The sequence below is a fragment of the Nicotiana attenuata genome, unplaced genomic scaffold (genome assembly GCF_001879085.1).
Source record: "Nicotiana attenuata strain UT unplaced genomic scaffold, NIATTr2, whole genome shotgun sequence".
In the NCBI taxonomy this organism is placed as follows: domain Eukaryota; kingdom Viridiplantae; phylum Streptophyta; class Magnoliopsida; order Solanales; family Solanaceae; genus Nicotiana; species Nicotiana attenuata.
The window spans coordinates 30526-49475 of NW_017672906.1; the positions used below are offsets into that span (position 1 = coordinate 30526).

The window sequence follows — 18950 nt, forward strand, 5'->3', positions numbered from 1 at the left end:
CACATTGTTTAAATAGTTTCTTAGGACAGTGCCCAGCACGACTCAAGCCAGTTGGTGTATTTTCGCACACAAATAATATTATTGCAGTATTATAATCGTTATTTTCGATGTCATTTCCCTACAGTAGTAGCTGGATTTCGGCATTCGACATAGGCATCGTGGGTCCATTTCCACCCAGATCTGGTCGGATCTGGAAAGAGCGGGGAGCGGTGAGGTCGTGGTGGGCGTCGCTGCCTGGATGGTGATGAAACCCGGCGGGCAGCGATGGAGGGAGATGGCAGAAACAGGAAAGGCGAGAGAAGAGCCTTGAGGGGTTTGTTCTTCACGTATTAATTTGGGGTCACTATTATACCGGATTTGATTTTATTTCATGATTCCATTTTTATTTTTATCATTAAATTAGTGGTTTGAGTTGGGAAAAATGAGAATTTTTGAAAAATCTTTCAAAATGTAAAATGAGGATTTGAAGGGCGATTTGATAACGGAATTTGGTAATTCTTGTATGGTTGGACTCGTTATCGATTGGATGTTCGGATTTATGAATTTTGTCGGGTTTCGAGGTACAGGCCCAGGGTTGACTTTTTAGTTTTAATTAAAGATCGAAGCTTTATTATCCAGAATTATTTCCTATGAGTTTTATTTATGATTTGAAGTTATTTTGGCTAGATTTGAGCCGTCCGGAGGTTGTTTCACTCGAGAAGGTCATTTTTGAGTATCACTCTAGCTTCTTTGAGGTAAGTATCTTTCCTAACCTTGTGTGGGAGAATACCCCTTAGGATCTGAGTCATTTGTGCTAATTGGGTCATGTGCAGGTCGTGTACGTGAGGTGACGAGTACGTACTCAAGCTTAATTGTGGTAATTTGACCGTTTAGGGCTTTTAGGTTCTTATGTTCATTAGATATGAAGTTTTTTTATCATGTTAAATCCTCCATTTACTAAATTCACTCTTACGAGTCTTATTTGGAATTAATTGATTCATGTTTTGCCCTTATTGCCAATTTAAACTCTTATGTGCCTTAACTGAAGTTGTTGCCTCTTTTATTGCCATGTTGTCTCTCCGTAATTGCTTAACCTTAATTGAAGGTATCATCATCCTTTCTGTAATTTGCTTAACCTTAATTGAAGTTTTGTTATCCTTTCATTGTTAACTTATCCTTATTTGGAATCATTGAATCGTGCTATATCTCTTATCGTCGAGTTGTACCTATGTGGAATCATTGTTGCACAGTATCTCTCCCCTTGTTGAGCTATTCTTGTTGAGACCATTATTTAATGTTGTGCCTTTCTTTCTGAACCCGTTCTTCCGTTTCTTTGTGTTCTGAAGCTCTTCTGTTGATTTACTTGTCGTACTCTCGTGTGATAGTTGTTGTTGTTGTACTTATTGTTGTTGAGCCGAGGGCTATGCGTGGTTGTGGTATTGAAATTGTTTTAAGGAAAAGTTGTGGCATATGGGCACATGTGGTGAAAGACCTTATATTGTATTGTTATGTTTCGGCGCACGTGATATTGTTGAGAGGATTGTTGGGGTGTTCGCACGTGAGTTGTCCGTGCTATTGTTACTATTGATAATTGCACATGCACTGTGACAAGGTGAGCTATATATATGAGGGTTTGCGCATGTGGCAAGAAGAGGTGGGAATATTATAATGCGTGCGTGGCGAGATAAGGCATGCATTTACTTTAGTGTCGCGCACGTGGTGAGACAAGGTGGGCTATGTCGAGGATTGATTTGTGATGGCCTAGGGGCATTGTTATTGTTGATATTTGTGTAGCGGTTTGCCTACCTTGTATGAGTTATACCTTGTATATTTTGTGGTGATCGTTTTTATGTGCCAATTATTCTTTCTACTCTTACTTGTTGACTTGAATTGTGATAGAACACTTGCACAAGCATACACGTAATTAATGACCCATATTGGTTTAAGAAGATGAATCATGATGTTATTGACCATTTACATGTACTCTCGTTTACTTTCCTTATGTGTGAGAGTTGTTCTATTGGCACGTGAGTTGTCCGGGTGATCATCAGTCATTAGTATTGTTGGCACGTGAGTTGTCCGTGTTGATAGTTGATATTGTCACTCCCTTGGCACGTGAGCCATCCGTGCAGTTATGAATGGTAATATGGGCACGAGATGCCAGGTGATTAGGGTTCACAAATTGGGACCCATGAAATGTGGCTATGAGGTGAAGTACCTCGGGGAAATCCTTGAACAAATCTTGTGTGAAAGCGGTGGCTCTTATTGAATTATTACTTGTTCCTTCTACTTGGTTTCACCAGACTTAAACTGTGTTCAGCTTACTCTATGACATTATGCTTGTTTGTCCCATGTTTCTAATCGTTCTTTCTAGTGCGTTATTGCGAGTATTGTTTTGTTCTCTTTACTATTCTTAGCTTATATTGACATTGTTTTCCTGTTAGTTTCACGTTCATACTTGTACAGGTTATTTTGGTGTAGTATATATCTTGACTGTCCCTCGTCACTACTTCACCGAGGTTAGTCTTGATACTTACTAGGTACCACTGTGGTGTACTTATGCTATGCTTTCTACACATTTTTGTGTAGATTCATTTACTTCAGAGTTTGTTGATCACTCGCTAGTTGTTCGGGGTTTTTCTGTGGAGACTCGCCGTCGTGCTAGCAGGCCTTGGAGTCACCTTCAGATAGTGTATGTGTACTGTCTATTTCTCTTCCGAAACAGTTGTACTTAGAAGATTATTCTAGTAAACTCAGTAGAGCTTATGACTTCTACTATCGGTTTTCGGTATTGTATTGCACTCGGGATCATTAGTCTTACTATAGAAATTTCAGTTTCATGCTTCGTTGTTGTTATGGTTAAATTCTATCTTTAATTCAGTAAGTGTTAGGCTTGCCTAGTCTTAGAGACTAGGTGTCATCACGACATCCTACGGAGGGAAAATGGGGTCGTGACAGCGACTATGAAACTAGGTCTGCTATCTCCGACGAATAAGCCCATCATCCAACAAAACTCTACCTTCTTCGTTCTTGATGCATTTCACTTGGTCCGAGTCACGAGCCTTCCTTTCTCGCGCCTTCGCTAACCTAAAAAACCTCTTATACCCACCTCGTCCCTTGATGGTAGGCTATAATCTCGTATTTTTAGTCGCTTATTGCACTCTAATTTACTGCACTTTAATTGAGTTTAAGCTTTAATCACTAGTATTTTGCACTAATACTATGTTTTATGCCTTGGAGGAGTGATTCCGATCTATGTAGATGTAATGGAATGAATTCGAGCTATTTGGAGCTTTGAAGACTGAGTAAAAACCCAAGGGATTAAGCCGAGATAGCGTTCGGGGGTCTAGAACAACATCTGGATATCAGAAGGTCAAGAAAATCTGTACTCTGAGAATCCCCCACTGCCGCTGCGCGTGGGGCGCTACGCCTGTTCAAATTTCACGCATCCTATCAGAATCAGCTCTTTGAACTTCCCCACTAATGCCCCGCATGGCGCGTCGCCCCATGCGGCGCGCCTGTGCAATTCTTATAAAGTCGGAATCCTATTTTGCGCAGGAAAAGATGTTTTCATTTGGGCCCGACCCTACTTAGTATAAATACATGGAAAAAAATTTATTTGGAGGACTTTTGACACATCTAAGACTTAAGGAAGCTAAGGAGGAGGTGTAAAAACAAATGCACAAGGATTTCATCATTCAATCCTCACTCAAGACAAGAGTTTGGATCGTTTTATGTTTTTCTTTGATTTAAACATATTTGTGATGAATTACTCCATATCCATGCAGTAGTTCTCTTTAGGGTTTGATGGATTCGGTATATTAATACTTGTTTGTGGATAATTAACTCTAGTTTTATGCATTGAAATTGTTTTGGATGTTTTAATCGTTGCATCTATATTCACTTGTTCATGTAATCGAGAGAGGCATAATTTGTGATATTTTTGCATATATTTTGTGGTTGAAGTCATTAATTCTTCTTAGTAATCGAAAGAGACTAGTTGAATTGTTGATTAAACCTAGTTAGGAGGTTGATCGAGAGAGGTTCTCCTAAAAATCAATCCACTACGAATTCTTGCATATCTTCACCGATCTTAAATTGATTCATCTTATGAGGTTTAGACTTAATCGAGAGAGAAGTTTCTACTAGACAATTGAATTAACCAAGTGAATTCAAGAGACTCACTTGAACATTAAAAGTGAATTACCTAGAAGGTATCGGCACTATTTGGCGAACGATGGAAATTTGAAGGTTTGGAATATTCATAAGTTTGATGGGGAGTTGAATTTTATGATATCAAGTTTGGATTATGGTTCCGAGAATTGTAATAGCTTCGTTATATCGTTTGGGACTTTTGTTCAAAATTTGAGTTCATTCCGAGTTGATTTAATAAGGTTCGGCACGAGTTTTGGGAGTTGAAAGATTCAAAGTTTATTAAGTTTGATTTGAGGTGCGATTCGTGGTTTTAATGTTGTTATGCGTGATTTGAGGCATCGAGTAAGTCCGTGTTATGCTATGGGACTTGTTGGTATGTTTGTAAAGGGTCTCGAGGGGCTCGGGTGAGTTTTGAATATGTTTGGGTTGTGTTGCGTTCGTTTTTTATGTTTCGGCGTCGTTTCTTCAAGCATAAATAGTACCACACTAAGCAAATGAGCTCCAATTTCTGTTTGATTGAATCATTAGATTCGTATCGTAATTTTGGAACTATAGCAAGTGGAATCATCAAGTTTCAACATCGTATGAGGAATTTATGATCATTTTACTAAGAATTGGGTTGCTAAATTTTTTTAGATTAATTACGAAATTACCACTCAATTCGTATTTGAAAATCTGCACTATATCCAAATATTGGAACCAACATATCTCCTTTATTATAAGGTCCAACGGAGTGATTCAAAAGCCTAACCTGGCTTAAATTTCATGGAGAATCCGTTGGAGGCATCAAAGTCAAGTTTCGGGATTGTTTGGCACAAGAAACAAGGCAGAACAGCTTGACAAAAGCATATAATATCTAGGGTTTGTTCATTTGGACATAATTTGAGTTGGGAAATTTGGATTTGGGTTATTTTGGAGGCAATTTTCACCACATGGATTGGCGTAAGTGTTCTATACTCGGTTTTGGTTATATTTCATGAATCCCTCTTCGGTTTTGGCATTTGATTGATGATTTCAAAGTGAAATTTGGGAGGGGCTTTATTGTCTAAAATTTCATAAAGTGAATTTTTGAGTTTTGAACATCTATTCCCAGTCGGATTTGAGTGAAACTAGTATAGTTGGACTCGTAATTGAATGGGTTATCATATTTTGTGAGTTTTGTCGGGTTCCGAGGTGCGAGCTCGGGTTTGACTTTTTTGGTTGACTTTGGGCTTTTGATTAAAGATTTCCACCTTTACTTATTAGGTTTGTTCCTTTGACATTATTTGATTTTTTTTGAGTTGCTTTTGGCTAGTTTCGAGCCGTTCGGTGGTCGATACGCGCGGGATGTCATTTTTGGAGTATCGTTTGGCTTGCTCGGTATTGGATTTGGCTTCATCGAGGTAATTAACACTTCTTTAAACTTGGTAATAAGGCTATGAACCCCTGAATATATGTGTTATGTGTTTGTCGTTGAGGTGACACACATATTACGTGATGGGCGTGTGGATGTGCACTGTGTAAATTGTAAGTTGGTTGATTTTGTGGTATTGTGTAGTCTACCCATAAAATTTCTACGTTCTAGATTAATTGAGTTGTGTTCCATGTTAGAAACCATGTTTAGGCTACATGTTTATCTTGTTGGGATCAAGTGAGATCATTTCTGCTGTTGAGTTATTTGCTTAAATTGCAATTATATACTCAGTCATACTCATTCATTGCATATCATATCTCAGTCTATGTTATCATTTGTCTCACATCATATTATCATTATTTGGGCTGATTGGCATGAGATTTGTGAGGCCGGGAGACTGGAGAGAATGATGACTAAGTGAGGGTGATGGCCTGATTATGAGAATGTTCATGGGATCGGGCTGCACGCCGCAGTAGGAATTATTGATACATGCCATGTTGGACTCTGACCGTTGTCCAAGCTCGCCACTACTTTCAACCAAAGGTTAGGGTTGTTACTTATTAAGTACATGGGGTCGGTTGTACTCATACTACACTTCTGCACCTTGCGTTCTGATTTCGGAGTTTATGTTGTTGTGTGTGGCGGGAGCTGGCATTGAAGATGTACCAACATTCCGGTTATAGCTGCCTCTTGTTCTTGGTAGCTTTAGATTTTTGAATCTGTTTATGTATATTTCGAACAGATGAAGTATTTATTTCATACCAGCTTGGTAAACTCTAAATCTTATAAACTCATGATTTGTACTACCAGTCCTTAGGAAGTTGTATAAGAGTTCAATAATTTCATCATTATTTCCTCACTAAATCTCATTTGAAGTTGGATTATTGTTAAACAGGCTTACCTAGCGAGTTGGATTGGGTGTCATCACGACTAGTCAGATTTTCTGTCGTGACATACACTATGTAATGCAAATTTGATTATGGTCTGTGAAACCATTGAGATCTAGGTAAGAATTCAAGTTATCACAAGGGGAAGGTGTTAAGCATTACTCAAAATCCTCAAAATATGGTTCCAGTGGACTCGATCAAATAAGAAGGGAGGTTCAAGTAAATACTCACTACTATTAGCAAAGAATTCAAATAAGATGGTGATTAACATGTACCCAAATGAATACTTAAATACATAATAGATCATGTGCAAATAAAGCATGCCATTGACTTTATGTTTTGAAAACGAAATGATCAAGGTATATCGAATTGTATAGAATATATGAAGAGTACAAAGAGTTGTGCTTTGAAGAATAAGTGTGAAAAGTAATTTAGACAAAGAATAATTAAATATGTAACCAAAATATGCAACAAGAATGGAGTATTAAAAGTATTAAAAATATATTAAAGAAACGTATCGTAGTGTGAGTTGAATAATATAAAAGAATTGTGCTTCAATAATACATATTGGCTCAAAGTATTTAAACAAAGATTTGAATTTCACAAGAATAAGATTAAAAGAATATACTTACGATTTGAAGACAAAAACTTTGAATGAATAATTAAAGTATGAGAGAACATGTATCAAGGAGTAAAGTGAAAAGAAAGGAATGATTATTTGCATATGAGTAATTTGACCAAAGAAACAAAGTGTGAAAATATTAACATGAATGAATAAGTGTTAAAGGAATAAAAATATAAGATATTATGTAGTGATATGTGGAATCTTTATAAATTAACTAAATGAATATTAATTAAAGGATACACTTTGGAAGATTTTGAATTATGTGCAAAGATTAACCATTTAAGTGAAAAGTTAGGAATAGAAATTGACTCTAAATGATTGGTAAGAGCGGAAAAGAATAACCCTTAAACAATATTAGTAGACAATGGATAAACTAAAAGAAGTAATTTGATGAATAATGAATGAACATGGTATAGAAAAGATGTATCAAAATACTTGTGACATAAGCAATTATTTTATCAACACAAGAAAAATATTTGTGCTAACAATAAATTATTATTCGATGAATAACTAAAGATAATTTTTTAGAGTCATGGTCTCGGAACACAATTATGTGAGCCAAACCTGAATGACCGCAAAGCCTAAGTTTTCTCAAAGAATAGTATGATGGTCCAACTACAATTACCTACTTAAATTAAAGAACAATTTTATACATAAAGTGGTTCGAAAATATATTCATATAATTTTAAGACACAGAAAGAATTATTTTTTTTTTTTTTTTTTGCAAGAAGATGACATATTTTCATTTTTATGGATGTGACTAATCTGATTAGTTAGGTATACACCGGTCCTAATTTAATTAACCATATCATGAAATAGATTCAACATCTCATACACACTTCAAGAATTATTTGACACATAATATGGCAAGTTACTCTGATTATTAACTAGATGCAATTTCCTAAGTGTTTAGCAAATAAGCAGCATCACCGTAAGCGAGCAAACACAAATTCTATTTACGATTTTCATTATACTTTACGTTTTAGGTACATCCGAAAACGGAAAATACGAAGCGGAAATTTGGCGGGGTAGGTTTCATTTCCGAGTGTCGTCTTCCGAAAACGACTCCACGTAATAGTACTTTGCAGGACAAGAGAATTAAATTATTAGTAAAATATTATGTAAGAATCACACTAATAGAGTGACATATTTTTTAAACGGTTTTCGTTTTAAAATATTTTTGGAAAATTTTTCTTGAAATTGATTTGAAATGTTTTTGTTTTTTGGAAAGATTGTTTTCTAAAAAAGGTTTTTGGAAAAAGTTTTTTTAAAAATAATTTTAAAAATATTATAGGAAAATACTATTTTGAAAATAATTTAAAAATATTTTTGGAGGCTCGAATGGTGTATGCCATATAGCAATAAGACACTAGAACGCGAACGCCGACTTGGTAGCAACTCCGGTGGCCAACCGTGTTGCCTTCCAAAGCGCGGATCGTCGCATTCTTGTCTATTATTTTTCTTTGGCTTTCATCATTACGTCATAAATATATTTTTGTTCCAGATTCGAGGGACGGTGTAGTATCTTGCCCTTATCAGTCAAAAATCATCACAATACCTCAAAAATTTTAAATCTTTTCATAGGCCTCGGTCTACTAGTTTTGCTCACATCAGTAATTGGTCAAAAACAAAGTATGAACAAACATCAAACGGGGTCAGAATTACATCGTGGTCCGGCGAGCATCAAAGAGATTGAGATTTCAAATATGTATGACAGAATTAAACACGATAGCCAAGCAAGCTATATCAACGAAATTGAACAACGTCCTATTTGACCAGAAAACACCATTAAACCAACCAAATAACTGAGGCAATGCGATAGGGAAAACAGAACAAGATCCCCACAGAGATGGCCACAAAGATGTGTGAAACTCATGAAGAACAGTTAGGAATTTCGTATGCAACACCTGTGAACAGTAGCGATAGAAATCTAACACCCACTGACCCATCGGAGAGTCAAGTCAGCGAGCAAAAGCGCCAGAACCACAGAAGTTCAAAACTGAGAGAGAAAAACAGTGGTCACCGGCTAAACTTTCCGGCCAGTTCGTCAACTATAAGTTATTAGGAAAAAAATGCTACGTCCGACTTCTTGGTGACCGAATAAGAGAGGTTTTTACCGCTTTCTCTTCTCTCCAGCACTCTCGGACTATGACGGCAAGGGTAACCAGGGCAACACGTGAAGCACATAGTAGCAGGTATCGCCGGAAAATTGTATTTCCGTCCAAATCTAATTGTTTTCCGGCAGACACAAAGCCTGAAAAAACTACTAAACCATTAGAGAAGGTGGATAAGAGGAGCGACGGAGACAGGAGAAGCAGTAGTAGCCGGATTTCAACGTTCGACAGAGGCAGCGTGGGTCCACTTCCACCCAGATCTGGTCAGATCTGGAGAGAGCAGGGAGTGGGGAGGTCGTGGTGGGCGTCGCCGCCTGACTGGTGATGAAACCCGGCAGGCAGCGATGGAGGGAGATGGTAGAAATGGGAAAGGGGAGAGAAGAGGCTTGAGGGGTTTTTGAGGGGTTCTTAACTTATGGATTTGGGGTAAGTGTTCTCTACCCAGATTTGATTTTATTTCATGATTCCATTTTTATTTTTATCATTAAACTAGTGGTTTGAGTTGGGAAAAAATTAGTAAAAATCTTTCAAAATGTAAAATAAGGATTTCAAGGGCGATGTGATATCGGGATTTGGTAATTCTTTTATGGTTGGACTTGTTATCGATTGAGTATTCAGATTTTTATGAATTTTGTCGTGTTTCGAGGTGCGGGCCCGGGTTGAATTTTTATTTTTGATTAAAGATCGAAGCTTTATTATCCAGAATTATTTTCTATGAGTTTTATTTATGATTTTGAAGTTATTTTGAAAAAAAAAAGTTATTTTGGCTAGATTTGAGCCATTCGGAGTTTGTTTCACTCGAGAAGGTCATTTTAGAGTATCAGTATAGCTTCTTTGAGGTATGTATCTTGCATAACCTTGTGTGAGAGAACTAGCCCTTAGGATTTGAGTCATTTGTGCTAATTGGGTCATGTGAAGGTCGTGTACGCGATGTGACGAGTACGTACTCGGACTTAATTGTGGAAATTTGACAGTTTAGGGCTTTTAGGTTCTTATGTTCATTAGATATGAAGTTGTTTTATCATGTTAAATCCTCTATTTACTAAATTCACTCTTACGTGTCTTACTTGGAATTAATGCCAATTTAAACTTTTATGTGCCTTAACTGAAGTTGTTGCTCTTTTATTGCCATGTTGTCTCTCCGTAATTGCTTAACCTTAATTGAAGTTATCGTCGTCCTTTGCTTAATTTACTTAACCATAATTGAAGTTTTGTTATCCCTTTCATTGTTGACTTATCCTTATTTGGAATCACTGAATCATGCTATATCTCTTATCGTCGAGTTGTACCTATGTGGAATCATTGTTGCACGGTATCTCTCCCCTTGTTGAGCTATTCTTGTTGAGACCATTATTTCATGTTTTTCTTTGTGAGCCCGTTCTTCCGTTTCTTTATGTTCTAAAGTTCTTGTGTTGATTTACTTGTCGTACTCTCGTGTGATTGTTGTTGTTGTTGTACTTAGTGTTGTTGAGCCAAGGGCTATGCGTGGTTGTGATATTGAAATTGTTTTGAGGAAAAGTTATGGCATATGGGCACATGTGGTGAAAGTCCTTATATTGTATTGTTATGTTTTGGCACACGTGATATTGTTGAGAGAATTATTGGGTGTTCACACGTGAGTTGTCCGTGCTATTGTTACTATTGATAATTGCACATGCAGCGTGACAATGCGGGCTATATATATGTGGACTTGCATATGTGGCGAGATAAGGTGAGAATATTATTATGCGTGTGTGGCAAGACAAGGCGGGCATTTACTTTAGTGTTGCGCACATGGTGAGAAAAGACGGGCTATGTCGGGGATTGATTTGTGATGACTTGTGATGGCCTAGGGGCATTGTTATTGTTGATATTTGTGTAGTGGTGTGCCTACCTTATGTGAGTTATACCTTTTACATTTTTTGGTGATCGTTTCTTATGTGCCAATTATTCTTTCTACTCTTACTTGTTGACTTGAATTGTGATAGAACACTTGCACAAGCATACACATAATTAATGACCCATATCGGTTTAAGAAGATGAATCCTGATGTTATTGACGATTTACATGTACTCTCCTTTACTTGCCTTCTGTGTGAGAGTTGTTCTATTGGCACGCGAGTTGTCCGTGTGGTCATCAGTCATTATTATTGTTGGCACATGAGTTGTCCGTGCAGATATTTGATATTGTCACTCCCTTGCCACATGAGTCGTCCGTGCGATTATGAATGGTAATATGGGCACTAGATGCCAAGTGATTAGGGTTCACAAATTAGGACCCGTGAAATGTGGCTATGAGGTGAAGTACCTCGGGGAAATCCTTGAACGAATCTTGTGAGAAAGTGGTGGCTCTTATTGAATTATTACTTGTTCCTTCTACTTGGTTTCACCGGACTTAAATTGTGTTCATCTCACTCTATGGCATTATTACTTGTTTGTCCCATGTTTCTAATCGTTCTTTCTAGTGCTTTATTACGAGTATTGTTTTGTTATCTTTACCATGCTTAGCTTATACTGACATTGTTTTCCTGTTAGTTTCACGTTCATACCTGTACAGGTTATTTAGTCTAGTATGTATCTTGACTATCCCTCGTCACTATTTCACCGAGGTTAGTCTTGATACTTACTAGGTACCGCTGTGGTGTACTCATGCTACGGTTTCTGTACATTTTTGTGTAGATTCAGGTACTTTGGAGTTGGTTGATCACTAGCTAGTTGTTTGGGGTTTTGCTGTGGAGACTCGAGGTAAACCTGTCGTTGTGTTTGCAGGCTTCGGAGTCACCTTCTGATATTGTACTTGTACTGTCTATTTCTCTTCCGGAACAGTTGTACTTAGAATATTATTCAAGTAAACTCAGTAAAGCTTATGACACGTACTACCGATTTTTGGTATTGTATTGCACTCAGGATCATTGGTTTTACTATAGAAATTTCAGTTTCATGCTTCGTAGTTGTTCTGGTTAAATTCTATCCTTAATTCAGTTAGTGTTAGGCTTACCTAGTCTTAGAGACTAGGTGTCATCACGACATCCTACATAGGGAAATTGGGGTTGTGGCAAAGACTATGGAAGTAGGTCTGCTATCTCCGATGAATAAGCCATCCAACAAAACTCTACCTTCTTCGTCCTTTATGCATTTCACTTGGTCCACGTCACGAGCTGTCACGACCCGGATTTCCCACTCTCGGGAGTCGTGATGACGCCTACTAATGTGAGCTAGGAAAGCCACTTATTGAACAGATTACCTTTATCCATTTTTATACCTTTTTAGCATTTATAAAGCAATAATGTGAAAACAGCAAAAATTTCAATAAGCGGAAGAAATATAGTGAAATAACTGAAATATGAATCTAATACAATTGTTTAAGCCTTAATCACCCAGAACTGGTGTCATAGTACCACAGACGATCTAAGAGTGCTAAATACAAAGTCTGAAAATAAAAGATACACTGTTTCTGAATCAAAGAAATGAAACAGGAAGTAAAGGATAGAGGAGACGCCAGGGCCTGCGGACGCCTGAATGTCTACCTTGGATCTCCGCGTGGACTGAAGGTAGTCAATCAATCTACTGTCCAAAGTCAACAGCACTGGGATCTGCACAAAAGAGTGCAGAGTGTAGTATCAGCACAACCGAACCCATGTGTTGGTAAGTGCCTAGCCTAACCTCGGCGAAGTAGTGACGAGACTAGGACCAGACTACCAAACAAACCTGTGAAATTCAACTATATACAACGGAAAAGAGGTACATAATTAAACAGTCAAGTATGGGAGGGGTAGCATGCTGCGGAGGAGATATCGATTCAGAATAGAAAGACAACAGGTAAATAGAAGAAACAATATATCTCAGATATCAACAGAGAACCAGAAAATAATAAGTGCACGGCATCACCCTTCGTGCTTTTACTCTCGTCCTCACCAAAGCAATCAAGTAATGAAAATGTGCACGGCATCACCCTTCATGCTTTTACTCTCGTCCTCACCATATAATCAATATAATCGGCACGGAATGGTACATCGTGCGGCACGACATCACCCTTCGTGCCTTACACTCTTTCCTCACAAAATCATACACGGCATCACCCTTCGTACTTTAATACTCTCTTACCAAAACAATGCACGGCATCATCCTTCGTGCTTTACACTCTTTCCTCACAAAATCATACACGACATCACCCTTCGTTCTTTAACACTCTCTTACCAAAACAATGCACGGCATCACCCTTCGTGCTTTAACTCTCTTCCTCACCCAAACAACAATCACAAACAATAAGGCAAGGAAATGAATGAAATTACAATAAGAATCCCAGCAAGGGAACAATAATTCAACAACAAGTCCCGGCAAAGAACAACATCAAAACAACAACAATATCCCGGCAAGGGAGTCAATATAGTGATTCTTTTCTCTTTTTCACTTTTTCACAACTTACTTACAACTTGAGCCAATGCTCCAAAGGTTTCAATTACCGCTCATACTTTCACAATTCGTTATACAACTTGAGCCAATGCTCCTCAATAATCAAACATCACAATTACTTCCACGAACCTTGCCCAACAAATAAAAATCATCACCAAGATATGAATAATATGACGAAGTCATAAAAATCGCATTAAGAGACTCACGGGCATGCTAGACACCAACGTATAGATACTCATCACCATGCATATACGTCGTACTCAACAATTACCACATAGCAAATAGGACTCAACTCCTAATCCCTCAAGCTAAGGTTAGACCAAACACTTACCTCGATGCCACGAACACAATTCACGTCTCAATTATCGCTTTAGCCCTTGATTCCACCACCAATTCGCTCGTTTCTAGCCATAAGTTACTTAATTACATCAATAAATGCTAAATGAATCAATTATAATGCATGAAAATGAGTTTCCAAAAGTTTTACCCAAAAAGTCAAAAATCGCCCCCGGGCCCACATGGTCAAAACCCGAGGTTCGAACCAAAACCCGATTACCCATTCCCCCGCAAACTCAAATATATAATTTGTTTTGAAATCGGACCTCAAATCGAGGTCCAAATCCCCATTTTTTTGAAAAAACCTAGGTTCTACCCAAAACACCCAATTTCCCCATGAAAATCATTGATTTGGAGTTGAAATCATGTTAGAAGATGTTAATGATTGAAGGAAACGAGTTAAAAGTGACTTACAATCGATTTGGAAGAAGATTTGTTCTTGAAAAATCGGCCTAGGGAGTTTGTGTTTTGAAAAGATGTGAAAAATGGTTGATTTTCGGCTAAGTATAAAAATTTGCAGGTTGCAGATATGGGAATTGCGAACAGGGTTCGCAATTGCGAACCCCGACCTCTGCTATGTTCGCATTCCCGAAAAATGGCTCGCAGTTGCGAGCTGGGAATTGCGATCCATATGTCGTATTCGCGATTACTGGCCTCAAGCTGGGGGATCGCATTTGCGATCAAAGTCCTAGCAATTGCAAAGATAGGCTGGCCTGGGCTGCTTTCGCAATTGCGACCAAGCCCTTGCATTTGCGATATCGCATTTGCGAGCCAGGCTTCGCAATGCGAAGCCTGCAGGCCTGCACAGAAATAGCTGAAGTCTGCAATTCCTTAAGTCCGAATACACCTCGTGGCCTATCCAAAACTCACCCGAGCCCTCGGGGCTCCAAACCAAACATGCACACCAACCTAAAAACATCATACGGACTCGCTCGTGCATTCAAATCACTAAAATAACATCAACAACTATGAATTTAGCATCAAAATCATGAAATTTTCTTAAGAACTTCAAATTTCCAATTTTCTCAAAAACGATCCGATTCACGTCGTTTCAAGCCGGTTTCTTACCAAATTACACAGACTTATCTTAAATCACATATAAGACCTATACCGGGCGCCGGAACAAAAATGCGGGCCCGAACCACCAAGTTTTAATCACAATTCATTTCCAAATCTCATAAATAATTTCAGAAAACAATTTTCTTTAAAAATTTATTTCTCAGGCTTGGGACCTCGAAATTCGATTCCGGGCATACGTCCAAGTCCTATATTTTCCTACGGACCCTCCGGGGCCGTCAAATCACGGGTCCGGGTCAGTTTACCCAAAATGTTGACGGAAGTCAACTTAATTCATTTTAAAGTCTCTTTTATCATTTTTCACAGATTTTCACCTATAGACCTTTCCGGCTACGTGCCCGGACTGCGCATGCAAATCGAGGTGATGCTGAAAGAGGTTTTTAAGGTCTCGAAATGCAGAATTTAATTTAAAAACAAGTGATGACCTTTTGGGTCATCACACGAGCCTTCCTTTCTCGCGTCTTGGCTAACCTGAACAACCTCTTATACCCACCTCGGCCCATGATTTTAGGCCATAATATCATATTTTAGTCTCTTATTGCAATCCAATTTACTGCACTTTAATTGAGTTTAAGCTTTAATCGTTAGTGTTTTGCACTGATTGTATATTTTATGCCTTGTAGGAGTGATTCCCAGCTATGTAGATTTTATGGAATGAATTCAAGCTATTTGGAGCTTTGAAGTCTGAGTAAAAACCCAAGGGATTAAGCCGAGATCGCGTTTGGGGGTCGAGAATAACATCTGGATATCAAAAAGCCAAGAAAAATCTATACTTTGAGGATCCCCCACTGCTGCGGCGCGTGGGGCGCGTGCCTGTTCAAATTTCCTGCAGCCTGTCAGAATCAGCTCTCTGAACTTCCCCATTAATTCCCCGCATAGCGCGTCACCCCATGCGGCGCGCCTGTGTAATTTTTACAGAGTCGGAATCCTATTTCGCGCAGGAAAAGGTGTTTTCATTTGGGCCTGACCCTACTTAGTATAAATACATGTAAAACGTTATTTGGAGGACTTTTAACACATCTAAGACCTACGGAAGCTAAGGAGGAGGTGGAGAAGCAAAAGCACTAGGATTTCATCATTCAGTCCTCACTCAAGACAAGAGTTTGGATCGTTTTATGTTTTTCTTTGATTTAAACATATTTGTGATGAACTACTCCATATCTATGGAGTAGTTCTCTTTAGAGTTTGATGGATTTGGTTTATTGATACTTGTTTGTGGATAATTAACTCTAGTTTTATGCATTGAAATCATTTTGGATATTTTAATCGTTGTATCTATATTCACTTGTTCATGTAATCAAGAGAGGCATAACTTGTGATATTTTTGCATTATATTTTGTAGTTGAAGACATTAATTCTTCTTAGTAATCGAAAGAGGCTAGTTGAATTGTTGATTAAACCTAGTTAAGAGGTTAATCGAGAGAGGTTCTCCTAAAGATCAATCCACTATGAATTCTTGCATATCTTCACCGATCTTAATTTGACTCATCTTGTGAGGTTTAGACTTAATCGAGAGAGGAGTTTCTACTAGACAATTGAATTAATAACCAAGTGAATTCGAGAGAATCACTTGAACATTAAAAGTGAATTATCTAGACTTATATCCCAAATATTTGTCTTGTACTTATCCTATCAACCTTATTTTCCCTGAACCGATATCTTCCAACAATTTTTAATAGGAGCAAGGGTCGCTCCAAACCCTCCAAAACAGATGCGTCTTCAGAAGAAAGATGAATGAAGATCCAAACAATCATCTTATGGACTTCGAGGAGATCATGAACACCTTTCAATACAACGATGTGTCACAAAATGCAGTTTACCTAAGGGAATTCCCCTTCACTCTCAAAGATGATGCAAAGCACTGGCTTCGAAGCATGCCCCACAGATCAATTAGAACATGGGAGGAGATGACCAGAAAATTTCTTGCTAAATATTTCTCCTCAGCTAGGACGGGCAAGTTTAGAAGAGAAATCCATAACTTCTACCAAAATGAGTCTGAAACTGTGTTTGAAGCTTGGGCGAGGTTTAAGGAGATTGTTAGAAAGTGTCAACATAGTGGAATTGAATTCTGGATGAAACTCCAGGACTTTTGGGATGGGTTGACACCAGCCTCACGCAGAACATTGAGCAATGCAGTTGAAGGCCCGTTTATGAAAAATACTCCAAAGGAGATAGTCACTATTCTAGATGAGTTATCTGAAGATGCAAATCAGCGGCCCTCTAAGATTACTGAAAGAAGAAGATCAACTGGTGTTCACCAGGTCGATGCTAACACATCTGTGCAGGTAAAGCTTGATGCCATGGCAAAAGAAATAAGGAAGCTAATCTTGGCTTCGATACATAATGAGTCTCCTGCAGCCTGTGATATATGTGGAAGAGGACACCTCACTCATGAGTGTCAAGCTTCAATGGAGGAAGTGAATGATGTGGGTAATTATAATTTCAATGCAATGGGTCAGAAGCATCCCAATTTTTCATGGAGTTCACCTGGGGGTACAGCAAATGCATGGCAACAAAATAACTCCAGATTTCAAGGAGCTCCTGGTTTTGTGAATCAGTCGAGGCTGCAGTTTCAGCCTCAAAAGCCAATTCAGTCTGGGCTAGAAGATCTTATGAAGTCCTTCATTGTCAATATGGATGAGAGGCTAGATGCTCATGGTGCAGCTATCAAAGAACTTGGGACAAGTTTGCGTAACTTGGAGAGACAAGTGGGACAAATTGCAAATATATTGTCTGAGAGAATCCCAGGTACTCTGCCAGTTGATATTGAGAAGAATCCCAAAGAAACGATAAATATTGTGACCTTGAGAAGCGGGCAAGTGTTGAAAGAACCCACTCCAGTCCAAAAAAGAGGTGACACCTGAAAAAGAAAGTGGGAAGGAGCTGAAAATTGAAGATGATAAGAAGAAGAAAACCAAGAAGGGGGCAAAGAAAAAGAAGAAAGAGGAAACTTCAAGAAGGGAGGAATCTGATGATGTGAGCAAGCACATGCATGCTCTAACTTTTCCCAAAAAGCTCTATAGAGAAAAGCTGAACAAGCAGTTTGAGAGATTTCTAGACATGCTAGACAAGTTAATGTGAACCTGCCATTCACTGAAGTTCTATCCCAAATGCCAGCTTATGCAAAGTTCTTGAAGTAGATCCTTACAAAGAAGAGAAAGATAGAAGAGACCTTAGCGGTCAAACTCATAGAGCATTGCAGTGCAATTTTGCAATATAAACTCCCACAAAAGTGTGGAGATCCAGGGAGTTTTACGATACCTTGCTCTTTAGGCACTCTTAACTTTGGTAAGTCTTTATGTGATTCTGGTGCCTCAATTAATCTAATGCCATTGTCTATTTACAGGAAACTGGAGAAGGAGATTGGAGAGATAAGGTCGGTGCCAATATCTTTGCAGCTGGCAGACCAAACAACTATAACACCCGAGGGTATAGTGGAAGATGTCTTGGTGTGGGTGGATAAGTTCGTATTTTCGGTAGATTTCATAGTGGTGAATATGGAGGAGAACAAGGAGGTCCCCCTCATCTTAGGAATACTATTTTTAGCAATGGGTAGAGCTATACTGGATATACATGATAGAAAACTCATACATAGAGTGGGTGAGGAGACTATGACTTTTGAGATGAATGTAGCAACTGGAGTAAAAAAAGAGAGGCCAGTTGCAAGTGTTGAATGGAAGGTGAAGGGTGTGAAAAAAGGTTGCATTGATTGAGAAAGACAAGTGTGGGGTGTACCCCAAGAAGGCTGAAAAGAAGCTGTCAGCGTGGATGTGTGCACTAGTTCGGGCGCGTAGAATGGATCCCGACTTCGATTCAGACCCCGACTAGAGATTCGGGGAAGCTTCCTCTACCTTATGTTTTTTAATTGTGTGTCATGGGGAAATGCCACAACTTAAAGTTTATGGTAGGGGATATTTGTATGTTGTATGTATATTAGTCTTAGTTAGCTTGATTGTTTTTTGCTTTTGTTAGTTTAAGTAGTAGAAAAATTGA

The 18950-nt window shown here is 38.4% G+C and overlaps 1 protein-coding gene and 1 long non-coding RNA gene across 2 annotated transcripts; both read left to right on the forward strand.

Annotated features, from left to right (window-relative positions):
- Positions 1-8485: 8485 nt before the first annotated feature.
- Positions 8486-12014, forward strand: LOC109214891. The gene is made up of 2 exons (XR_002066279.1): positions 8486-9579; positions 11811-12014. It is a non-coding gene; the product is annotated as an uncharacterized LOC109214891 (long non-coding RNA).
- A 4673-nt stretch (positions 12015-16687) lies between these two features.
- On the forward strand, positions 16688-18670 carry LOC109214889. Its single transcript, XM_019378853.1, has 2 exons — positions 16688-17772; positions 18304-18670. The coding sequence occupies exons 1-2, from the start codon at positions 16688-16690 to the stop codon at positions 18668-18670; spliced, it is 1452 nt and encodes a 483-aa protein (XP_019234398.1).
- The last annotated feature ends 280 nt before the right edge of the window (positions 18671-18950 follow it).